The sequence below is a fragment of the Tubulanus polymorphus genome, chromosome 10, assembly GCF_964204645.1.
Source record: "Tubulanus polymorphus chromosome 10, tnTubPoly1.2, whole genome shotgun sequence".
NCBI classification, from domain to species: Eukaryota; Metazoa; Nemertea; class Palaeonemertea; order Tubulaniformes; family Tubulanidae; genus Tubulanus; species Tubulanus polymorphus.
In genome coordinates, this window is record NC_134034.1 from 9,257,544 (window position 1) to 9,270,028 (window position 12,485).

The 12,485-nt window shown below is 36.0% G+C and overlaps 2 protein-coding genes and 1 long non-coding RNA gene across 3 annotated transcripts in view; 2 read left to right on the forward strand and 1 right to left on the reverse strand.

Moving 5' to 3' along the window:
* The first annotated feature begins 2,147 nt into the window (after positions 1-2,147).
* The window catches only part of LOC141912027 (uncharacterized), a 65,603-nt gene continuing 55,265 nt past the window's right edge, over positions 2,148-12,485 (forward strand). The window contains exon 1 of the mRNA XM_074803190.1: positions 2,148-2,225. The gene's annotated coding sequence lies outside the window, so the exon portion shown is untranslated. The remainder of the gene's footprint in view (positions 2,226-12,485) is intronic.
* Positions 8,418-8,984, reverse strand: LOC141911510 (uncharacterized). The gene is made up of 3 exons (XR_012620060.1): positions 8,958-8,984; positions 8,601-8,663; positions 8,418-8,477 (listed from the first exon to the last, which is right to left on the reverse strand). It is a non-coding gene; the product is annotated as an uncharacterized LOC141911510 (long non-coding RNA).
* LOC141911575 (uncharacterized) lies at positions 10,429-11,241 on the forward strand. The gene has a single exon (XM_074802561.1). It carries the CDS (start codon positions 10,429-10,431, stop codon positions 11,239-11,241), a length of 813 nt encoding a protein of 270 aa, XP_074658662.1.

The window sequence follows — 12,485 nt, forward strand, 5'->3', positions numbered from 1 at the left end:
TTAATTTTCCATTTTCTTGTAAGATATAATGAGGATGGTACAACCTCCATGTAAGGTGGTAATTATTTTTTGCCGTCTATTCAATAAGAAATAACGAACTCTTTATTTGTTGACACGACTGGTTGTAGTATCCCTGAAATATTTTCTACAAATCTAGATAAAGGTTTGAAATTGTATGAACGTGATCCTATGACCGTAACTGTTTTCAATGACAATGATTTTGATGGTAGAGATATTTATGTGGATTTTCACAACACTGTCTTTGATGATAGCTTCATCAGATGTGATGGGAATAGATCATTTTTGCTTAAATAGTGCCATAGTCCAGATGTGTCTCAAAAATATGGATCAGACCATATCTGCTCGTTACTTTGCAAAACGAATTACATGTTACAGACATGTTCATCTGTTTGCGGAGTTGCAGCTATAATTGGCATGGCAATCGCAGTGCTTGATCCTGAGCTATTTACAGCCATGACTGATTTTTCTATGGGTGCTACATTCCAAAATGAATTTGGACATTTCCGTACAGTATCATATTTGAAAAATATTTCTGTTTATTCAGACTACCTAAGAAAAGTCTTAATTATCTGGCTCATCGAAGGGATTGATCTCCAATTGATTTATCAAAAACACCAAAATGACCTTTGTAGCTCCACGCCTTTTCCTCAAACTTTTGTTGGTAAAACTATTCAACATGATTATTCTGATGATTATGCTGATGATTTTGTTGAAAATCCAATCGATACCTGCTAAAAATGTTTGCCTTGGTAAGTCTTCACAACGTACGAAATCAAATAGAAACAGTAAACAGCAACCTGAATTTGATACTGAATCAATTAATGAATATCTCTTAAGCAGAACTCGCTTACAAAGAAAGAATATTCATTTTCTTTTAAAGTTAGATTTAGATTCAGTTTCAAAGATTTTTAAAGGTTCGGAATCAAATGTAACTGAAGTGGTTCAAAAAATGTTTAAGTGGTCCTACTGTAAAACAATGGATATTATCCAATTTATATGATAAACATAGCACCCCCAAAAAATGCATCTAAAAAGAATTGGTGAAAGGAATTGAATGTTCCCTCTGATTTAATAACATATTTTTCCCATAATCCGGATTTATGCTTTTTGATGAAACGTAAGGTTTTAAGATTACGTTTTCAAATAGGGCCTATAACACTGAATTACAAATTTAAATCCCAGTCAGATCAATTTTATTCAAATGCTATTGAACAAATTAAGTCATTCATTCAAAGCTGCAAGTTCAGGGAAGATGTAATTACAAAAGTCAGTGAAAACTCCACTGAAACCAAATGAAACAATTCCTATCCATACTTCCAAAACTATCTATGAGTTGATATCAGGAAAACCTAGATTTATTCAAAAACCAAATACTATTATATTACAAGTTACCCTAAAAGATGGCAAGGTACTACACAAGTCATTTTCTTGTGCTTCATTACTAGATTCTAAAACTGAGGTAATGGATGAAATAAATTTGTTTTTGGATAGTCCGGTTGCTATTGATTGGGTTAAAAAAGCTTGTGGCAAGTCAGTAGGTTCGAATTTTGATACAAATCGCCATGAATCTGAATGGATTGAGGAAGGCACTGTGGGTTGGGAATGAAACTAAAAAGTATTTTGATAAGATTCCTTTTGATTTTACAAAACGTCTCATAATTATAAAGGGGATTGAATCTCGATACAATTCAAATCAGGATACTGTTAAGGTTTCTGTCGTTAACAATATAAATTGGGGGAAAATTCATCGATTTGATGAGAAATACTATACATCTGATGATTCCTCCAATAACAGATTATCCTGCTGTTCTTATGTGTATAAACTGTTCATCCCAATCTTCCCAGTGTTGGTACAAATGTGGTGCACTTCTTTCAAGCATCCAAGTGGATTCTTCTATTTCTAATCGTCCTGCAATTTACTTGCAATTATAAAAGTGTGTAGTCATTGCTCTACAAAATCAACTTTTCATCCATTACCTCAGATAACTAGACGAATGAAGCATGTTGACAAGCATTTGATTATGAGAGCAATGACCCCTCAAGATGAAAATCCACTTTTAGGCTCCGATTGGCGTAATACTAAAAAGATTTTCGAAGCCAATTTTGATTCTGTTCTGCTTTTTCAGCGTGGTAACCAAAATTGAGGAAGGGAGTATTTGATTATTCTAAGTAAAACGATTGTTTAGTATATCTACGTAAATATGGTAAGCATATATTAGGTTTAGATGTGAAACATGACTTCATGTCAGCTAGGTATAAAACGGCATTTATCACATTTGCTGACGAAAACAACAGCGGCCGCTTAGGAGCAGTTTCAATTTCAAAAAAAGAAGATAGTACTTTTCATGCCATAACATTACAAATTATCATTGCTAATATACCATGCAATGATAAAAAATGCAGTCATCCAGTTGAATTCTATTTCTTCAATGATGGTAATGGCTTTTTCCAGATTAGGCCCTGTTCTTTTAATAGTCCTATACACCCCAGAATTCAGCATGATAAGGATGACGGCATGCGAGCCGGTGTAGCGGAAACTAGTCTATCTAGTGTCCTTTGTAATTTTCATTCTTTGCAAGCTTATCGACGCCATCTTAATGAAAACCCTCATCTTAAATGTTTGCTCCGTCCACTTGAAACAGGTTTTAAACGTATCACGCGTGCATGGGATGAAAGTTCCAAATTGAATTTGATAGATAACTATTTATATTTTATAAAGAAAATATCTCCCTCACTTTTAAGTGAAAAGACAAAGGATAAACTTGCCCATTATTTGAAAACATATTGGTTTAATTCAGACTGGTCTAAATCATTTACTGCTATCCCACTTTATGTAACTCACCGGTATGACCGGTGAAATCCTCTACTTATAACGGACAATATCAGAGAGCGTATATTTCGTGATGTGTATGATACCTATTTTGGTGGTCATTTAAACAAGCTCATGGCCAATTTGATTATTCGACTTCTAGATAATGTATTAGAAGACAATTTGAAATATTGTAGAAACCTTTCCACAGCATCATTCTTAAGAAGGAAGGGAAATATTCTTAAAAAGTCTTAGGAGATTCAAAAGATTTCGAGGGCATTGAATATTGTAGAAAAGGTGTGTTTTTTTATGAACAATCTTGCTGGGCACTAGTTTCAAGTGATTCAGTAAAAGCTATTTCAATTGGTCAAATTTATCTTACAGACCAATCAAACCTTGAGGCCGATGAAGTTGATAAGCTTTTCACTCCATCAAGCAATGTGAGTAATAGGGAAAGTAGGGGTTCAAGCCAGAGGTCGAGAGGTCGAGCTCATAAAAAAAATAAAAAAATAAATTCTCGTACACTCGAATTTATTTTTTTATTTTTTTTATGAGCTCAACCTCTCGACCTCTGACTTGAACCCCTACTTTCCCTATTACTCTTAAAATATTCATATGTATATACGAATAACATATAAATGAATAACTTTTAAAATCAATTTTAATAAAAAATTTAGTATTAAAATGGAAGCAAATAAATTCTACTGTTCAACATGTAAAATCAATATAGATAAATCTCAAAAAGCAAGACACAATATAACTAAAATACATTTAGAGAATAAATTAAAGTTAAAATATAAAGATGATATATTAGAAACTAAATTAGATGAATTAAAGAATGAAAAAGAAACATACAAATGTGATATGTGTAATCAATCATTCAGTGATAAAAAATATTATAAAGGACATGGTTAAAGCAAAGATATTTGTTGAATTATGGAATAGTATTTCACAGAATCAACCGCATTCTGAGCTTTTAATCAGTGGTTAGAAAACCGGCAATTCTATTTGAGCCTTGTATGTATATAATACATAGCTTTTGCTTACATTAATGAGGTGCAATCACAAGATTTTTCCGTGCGTCCAGCCCTTGCCGATCGTCCTACAAGGGTAAGACGTATGCCTGAACGGTTTGCTGACTATCAGGTTGGCGCTTTAACGGTAGGTCCTTCGTGGCAACAGAAGCTGGATACTTTGTTACTGGCAAGCAAAGATGCTTCGATAAGCGGAAAACCGACTCTGTTGGCAGCGGTCTTGAAACTGTGTGAATAAGTATTTTTAAAATGTCATCAAATGTCCGGGTTATTGAAACATGTATATCCATTATTTATCCAGTATATCCATTATTTTGCGTTGTGCGTTTTAATTCATTTTGGGTTTTTTTTTCTTGTCTCTTCATTTTCGTGATGTCTATAAGATGAAGTCGTGTATTACGACAAATTCTTTGAAGCTACGTCGCTTCTTATGTGTTTATTTATCTCGATCTGGGGACAGATTTTCTTTGGAAGGGTGGTGTAGATATGCCGGGTCTTTCAATATATATATATTAATTTATGTGTGTGATGTAAGTTACACGCATGTATGTGAAACTTGGTGTAAAGTTTGAAGTGAATTTTTTTTAGAATTAGTGTTATAAATAACTGTGGGAGTGGTTTGGATTTTGTTTATGTAAATTCTATTAAGTCACTAGTAATTAAGAGCGTGTAGTTGTTCTTGGTCGGTAATCTGTGGTTTTTTTTAATGATTTCTCGCTGCGTTCCGTCCATCTGGAAGGTTGGGAATTTTAGAAAATATTAGATTGCTTAAACGACATCCTGTTTATGTCACTTATTTCGGGGACGAAAGTTCTTGACGTTAAGGGAGGGTGTTGCCGGGCTGTTTATTCGGCGGTATAATTGATAGCCTCCGTTCGGTGCTGCCATCTTCATGGTCTGCATATAGTTTGAAGTCTTGGCGGGAACAGTGTTAGTTTGTTGGCGGTCGCCTTCCAGGCAACCACTCTGTGAAATATATGTTGATTTGATTTACACTGTTCCCGCAGGTAAGAAAGCTTCGTATGATTCTGACTTAATTATTTAGCATGTGTAATATTTATTGGTTAGTTTGTTGGCGGTCGCCTTCCAGGCAACCACTCTGTGAAATATATGTTGATTTGATTTACACTGTTCCCGCAGGTCTTTCGTTGTTGTTTAATGTTGGTTGGTGGAGTGGACCTCCGGACAGACGAGGCATATACAGGATTTGCAAGAAAGCCCCGTCACATTGCATCACAAAAAGCCCCTAACTTGACTTCAGGTGAAGAGAAGGGACTTTTCCTATTAAATAAAAAAGACAAAGCAAGAATAAGTCGTATTTCCTTCAAACGACAATCAACTACGATCATCCGATAAAGTTAAATTCCGCCACAAACTATCGCCCCCTAGCTCTCTGAAGAGATAGGGAACCAGTCAAACTGGTCAATTCAATTCAGAATTTATTTAACAGAAAGGCAGTTTTAAGTTTTAGATAAGCTGAAATCGTATAAATGTCATACAAAGATTTTTTCAAGTGGCCGCTATTGCAAGCACCCAATGAAAGTATAGGAAAATTAAAATAATATTTAAAAACGTGAAAGTAAGTGTTTTATTGTGCAATTTTAATTGTGTCAATAAAGAATGAATTGAATTGTCCATCAGCACTATGCCGCGCATGAATACTAATGTCAAGAGTGATCACGCACGTTCAGCCAAGGATGGCGTGCGCTGTTGAAATAACAAAACCGATGAAATAAAATCATAGAAGAAAGAAAACGACAGCCGATATAGCCAATATACGAAAGGATTTTCTTACTGCATTAAATGTGTGTAAATATCAGAGCCCAAGATAATTTCTAACGAAAGTTATCGACTCCCCAAGCATGTTATCAATCCGTGTGATAGCAATATGGGCTTGCAAGCTTGCAAGTCTGCACGCCCATGAAAATGATAATAATAAATATAGCCGCGAAGCAGGGCTCTAATGCGGGTCACTGAAGTATTTAGCCACTTTTTAGTCAATCATCTATACCGAGTTTCTGTAAGATGGTGAGATTTTTCATACATAGTCAGTTATACAATTTATGATTTATGCGTACATTTTCAATTAAATTAAATCTCATTGAGCCCAAACTAGTTTTTGCCACACTCGAGTTTATTACAGTCACTATTTCGAGACACAGACCAATCCCCTTGAAATATCACCTGACTTTTCTTTTTATCCCTGTCGCAGATGGTTAGTGACGCCATATCGTAACGATGGCAATATGACTCGAGCTCGTTGACGATTTAATTACTTGTTGTCCAGTAATAGAGCAGTCATAGAAAGAGCGTTTGGTAGAGTTAAAGGTCGATTTAGGCGTCTCCATTATGTCAATGTCCATTCCATTAAAAAAATTATTATGATCATCACCTCTGCATTTGTCTTGCATAATATCTGTTCAATGTCAGATGAAGATGATCTTGAAGATTTACATGACGTTGTTGACGATGGCCTGGAGGCAAATAATGGTGCCGAGATCATAGGTGCTGATCATGAAGGAGAACAGTATAGAAACGATTTAAGATTGCAATTGGTTGGAGAGTAGTATATCTTCTACCTTGCATACAAAGTTTTAATGCATTTGTAACACTTAAGTCATTAAATTAGTATTCAAGTCATTTCTTTTTGTCCAATTCAATTATTTGCACACAGGTGACACAGAAATTTGGTTTAGAGACTGAGGATGTTTGATGTATCAACTTTTATCAAAATGCGGCCTCGACTCCCTGCCCCATTAGAATTTCGCCAATTTTAGACTGCCTTAATAGCCACAATAACAACAATTGTTTTCATTATAATATACGAGGAGTTTAAAGCAATCAATTTCGAATTTATCATAACAGTGCATGCCTGGCTTTATGTGCAAAGTATACTATGCGTTGGAATTTTTGTGGCTATTAAAGTTTCTGCCAAATGTTTATCATTCAAACTTCTCGGTTAACCTTACACTGGATGCTGACCAGGGCCCCTAACTCCTTCCAAACCAAAAATGTTTTTCAAGGTCCTTGGATTTTGAAAATTTTAAGGTTTAAGGCCTAGTTGTTATACAAACAGATTCTACTGAATTAAATGGTTTACCTGGATAAACAGTACTGATTTAGGAGTCTTAAATTGTGATATGAAAGTGATGTATACACTCCTCGAAAAGTCCTTGAATTCTGGAATGACTGATCCGTAGGAACCCTGCTGATTGGAAACTGTTTCTCTGTTCCATGCCGCCCACAATTTTACTAAAGAGAATGCCATGAAAGGTATTACAGCAAAGGAACAAAATGTTATTATAAACGTAAAATAAAATTTTTATTATGGAAATCCTCCATCATAAAATTATAAAAATATAAATGATAATATAATTTCCCCATTTTATCACGTAACCAAAATTTCCCTCATTTTTAGAACCGCTCCCCTTTCCGCAAATTCAAGCAGTATGTAATAGGATTGTGAAATGGTATAGTACGAGATATACCGTACCATAAGTCATTTACAAATATTTTCAATCAATTCAGTGAAAACTGTAATGGACAACTGAAAAAAAACTTGAGGTAGTCAGACTTATGCGTACCTTTTATCATAAAACAGCATTTAAAATACTGTATTGAACAAGCTGGATCTTTACTTTTTTGAAATAGCACTTACAAAATCTTTGAACAAAGACATTTTTTCATTATGCATTTGCATGGCCATGTCCTTGTCTATTTTACGTCGTTCCTCAGCTCTTTCTTCCATGGCCCCCAAATATTCAATTACTGTTGAAGCTGCTGATTTTTTTGACGTTCTACATTTATCCGATGGAGAGATTTCATCGAGCTTTCGTTTTTTAACAATAGGTGATAATTCACTATCATCATCAGTAGATGAATCATGAAGAGGATTACTATCTCTACTACTGAAAGTAACTGGATTTATATTTGCCGATTTTACACCAAGAGCGTCATCCAGCTCATTTTCATACACATAATCTTTGACATAGCCTGAACCCGATTTATTTTTTGCATCTTTTACATTTTTATACCCTGTATTTATAGTTCTCCATCTACCCCTTATTTGCTCAGCACTAAAATCAAAATCATCATTCTGCATTTCTTTTGCAATCTTCATCCACAACATGGACTTACGCATCTTCCCTTCATTTACTTTATCAATATTTTTGCGATACAAATCGATCAACTTGAGGGTTGACTGTTTGGTCCATTTTCCACTTGCAGTACCAGCCTCGTCCACTATTACACTCCGAGTTTCGGAATCAGTTAGATTTTCAATTGACCCTGAAAAAATACCTAGTCTAATAACTTTGGAAGAATAAACCATCACATGTTTTTAAATACTTTGCAACCAAATCCTTTCCCAATTTTAAAAAAATAATGTTTTGTTGATTTTCTGCAGTATTCCAATGTTAATGCTTCTTGACTTCCTTATTGCCAACTGCCAAATGAATCTACTAAAATATTAAATTTGGCCACGATGCCCCTGAAATATATGTTTAATATGCAGTTAGATAGAAAACATTCGAATATGATGCATATATACATACCTGAAGTTGATGCTTCTTTATTTTCAATATGAAATGCTACACCGGCATCTTGCGTTTCTCCTATAATTTAATCAAGGCGACAAATTTAAAACTGGAATTTTGACACGTACAACTTACAAAACCGTTCAAAAAGTGAAAACGGGCCTCTAGCCAGGTAGAGTGATTCTTTAAAAATATGCATACCGGTGCCACCCTGTGCACAAAACGTATCATAATTTCGTAGCAGAGTTTTCAGAATACATGTATCTAAAAATATTACATAAACAAGAAATCAACATGTACTGACATGTATCAACATGTACGAGATAATGAAGATTAGAGTTAACTACAAAACTCCATGAATTAAAAGTCATCTAAATATTTAAATCATTAGTTGAAAAAGGCAAGTCATGAATTAACCTAAATTACCATATTCATTGTGGCACAGTTAAGTCGACTTATTATGAAAAGTTACACTAAACACAAGTAACACTACGACACTGAATTGATTCTGCATTCATTCTAATGAGGTTCAGTATGCCGCCACAGCTTATCCCTTACCTCTTTGATGAATTATTCTATTATAGATATCATTTTCGACGACAAGTGTTATCGTCTGGCCATTCCTCTCAATCGTTAAGGCTTTTGTTGAACCAAGGTTGTCCTGGCCAGAAGGTGCTCTGTAAATATAAATTAATCCTACAAAATTAATTTAATTTTTTTAAGCTACTATTTAAAAAAAATTAAACCTTCGGCCTATAGATACATAACCCTATTTTTTTCCAATTGCCATGTTATAAAGAAGCAAGGTAAAAGTGCAGATCCGCACCTCTCGTGATCGACGCAATCTACTGAATGACTGAATCCAGGCTAAAATCTTTCTAATGATGATATCTTAAAATTTACCAATAATAGCAATGTACTGAATTGAATTGCTGATGTCTGATGACATTTTGAATCTGAAACAATGATATCTAATGTAATTGATTGAACCGTTTATGCAAAGCGGTGTGGATCTGCACTTTTACCAGAAGAAACTTAGGCCTGCCCTTAGGAGGTTAAGTGATCTGTAAATGGAATACTGCTACTTTTTAATAAATAAAATTGCATTGGATTGAATTTGTTTGATTACAGGCTAAGTTGAAAAAACGTCGCCGATGGACGGATGAGGCGCATATATTATTGCGCGTCGGATGTCTATGATCAATAGAATGCAAACCTGGATAACAATATACAAATATGTCTTTTCCAACAAGAAAATAGAGAAGATAGGTAGAAAATAATAGGATTCATACCGCACTGTCACACGTTCGGTCGCCATGTTGGCTCCACACAAAATCCGAAACACACCACCTCGACAGAAAGGAGGTTTCGGAGACTCCAAAAAGTCACGTGACCAATAAAAGAGTACGATTGGAGGCAAACGGATTCTCCGATCTGATAAAAGAGTTCGCCCCAAGGTATGTATCAAATTACCTTGACAAAACAAAAGTCTGCAACTCCCAACGGGTCACGAGAACCGTAAAACCCAAAGGCTATTCAGACACACGCACAATGTAGTATCATATTATGACCAATGCCAAATTGATATGGCGAAAAAACAAAGATTCTTTGCGTCTGTGGCTTTCGTGATATCGATGCTTGCACGATGTAGAATCTGGTCAATTTAAAAAGAAAAAGTTGCGAAGAAAATTTCACACATTTTGATTTGAAATTAGAGAGCTTAGTGGCGCAGAAGGGACGTTTTTCATCAATACGTCAAATATTTTTCTTTACAACTTGTCGCGTGTGTTCGATACATTAGATGTCTGTCAGTTGTTAAAACGGATGACGAACTCCATCATTATTTGCGCAAGACGAAATGAACGCCACACAGGCTGAACTTGTAGACGAGATAGACTATTCATACGCGTCCGGGTTTATCGAACATTTTGCGCAGACGGCAACCGGTCAAAACTTGTGGTTCTTCGTGTATTACTTCGCGATCGGATTTCCACTAGGAATCACGGGTAATACTCTATCGCTGATCGTCATGTTAACGAAGCGCATGCGCAAGTATTCGTACGCGTCGTTTTTGGCCGCATTGGCGTTTTACGACAACCTCATGTGCTGTATCTATCTCATCGCTTGGATCAACGCCATAATTTACATTCTCAATCGCGTCGTATATTTTCGTTTCACTTCGACCGCCGTTTGCTTTTTCATGGAGTACATTTACGATTTCGCTCTGAACGGCAGTATGTGGTGCGTGGTCGTCATCAGTATGGAGCGGTTCGTTATAGTATGTTTCCCGTTGAAAGGACGCCAGATTTGCACGTGTAAAACGGCTCGAATTCTGATGCTAGTTTTGCCCGTGTGCGTGTCCATATACTGCTATATTTCAAACATCATTCACGAATATCGACCGGGTTTCGGGTGTTTCATAACCGCAGACGAGCGCCGTATCGATTATATCCAAGGATCGCTAGACTATATCATTCCCGGAGTATTAATCCTATGTTTTAACGTCGCTATTATAGTTATGTCGACGCGAAGTAGAGGACTAGGAAGCGGTGGGGGTAAGGACGATAAAATCAGACGAATAACGGTAACTTTAGTGATTTTAGCCTTGGTGTTTTTAGCGTTCATGGCTCCGGTCGGCGTGATAGCGATGATGATAACGTTTTGGCCGTTAAAGATGGCCTATCTAGGCCCGGTGTTCAACACGGCAACGATCGTTATGCCGATCAATTTTATGGTGAATTTCTACATATATGTTTTAACAGGTTCGGAAATTCGGTTGGCGCTGCGTGACCTGTTCAATTTATCGAATTCTAAATCTGAATGTCTCCGGAAACCTCAGTGAATTTTCAATGTTTCTCGTTGACGTAAAATCACTCGCATTTTTCCTTGTCTGCGATGCTGCGAAAACGAATTATTTATCTACATACCGGTAAGGCCAAAAAAGTTCACACCTTGTTTCTCATTTCTGGCTTGGTGAAAAAATCTTAGGCTTACAGACCCGTTAAATAAAAACTTGGTTTAAAAGAAGGAAAATAAAAGCCTTTCGGACGGGTATCGGCATTTCTTCCTGCCGTTTTTAACTTTATCGGGGTTTGAGCTTACCGGTATAGGTCACGAGTTTGGTTACAAAGTTGAAATGTTATCTCACGGCTGTTGAGCAGTGACGAGTAAACAATTGTCGTGTGTCGGATAAATTTGTTTGAAAAAATATATCAAATGTGGTGTTGTGCGTGAAATTGGACACATGCACACTAGATCCAAAGGCGGATCCAACCGGTGAATTTGACTATATTCCTCAAATTTATTGCTCAATGATAAGCCTGCTCATTAAAGGGAGGTATGGGGTTCCTCCCCAAGAAAAAATTGAAAAATGACTCCTTGTTTTTATTCTGGACCTGTCAGATCAAGTACTTCTAGACAATACGTTTTTCCTACTATATTCTGGAATACAGTGGAATGATTGAATCCGCCCCTGAGATCTCTCTGCCTTCGCGTCAATCAGTCAAGATATTCGAGGCATGTTGAAGACTAAAATATGTTTTTTCACAATGTTTCCATTCAGTGAGAGTACATGTAAAGCGTAGTAATGATTTCTCGGTTTTGGTGTTCAATGAATGCCCACAAACATCTGTATGACATATTTTACTTGTAAAAGCTGGTTATCTCCGCTTTGAAGAAACTGAGAAATGTTGCTTCCAAAAAATTTTTATTAAAAAAAAATATTGCATGCGTGGTAAATATTTCCAAAACTTCATGTTTTTTTTAAATGAATAGGAATAAAAACAATTGTTGCCGAGTCATTTACTGGGATTTTGAAAATAAGAATAAGATATTATTTTTTGGCCTAATCAATATCGTGGTAGATATGTTAACTGGAAGATGGCTTTTTACATTTTACATTCTAAGCCACGAAAAGAATCGATGGGTAGCTGACATACGGCAGAGAAACGAACATGATACATGTAAAATATCTAAACACGGCCCCACGATCCCAGCTTCTCTATATTAGTTGAATCTACCCTTGGCCCGACGATCCCAGCCTCTTTACGTTAGACGAATCTACCTCTGGCCCCACGATCCCCAAGT

What these genes read in the sequence shown, in the direction of transcription:
- LOC141911575 (XM_074802561.1), top strand. Translation starts at nt 10,429, where the DNA reads ATGTTAACGAAGCGCATGCGCAAGTATTCGTACGCGTCGTTTTTGGCC.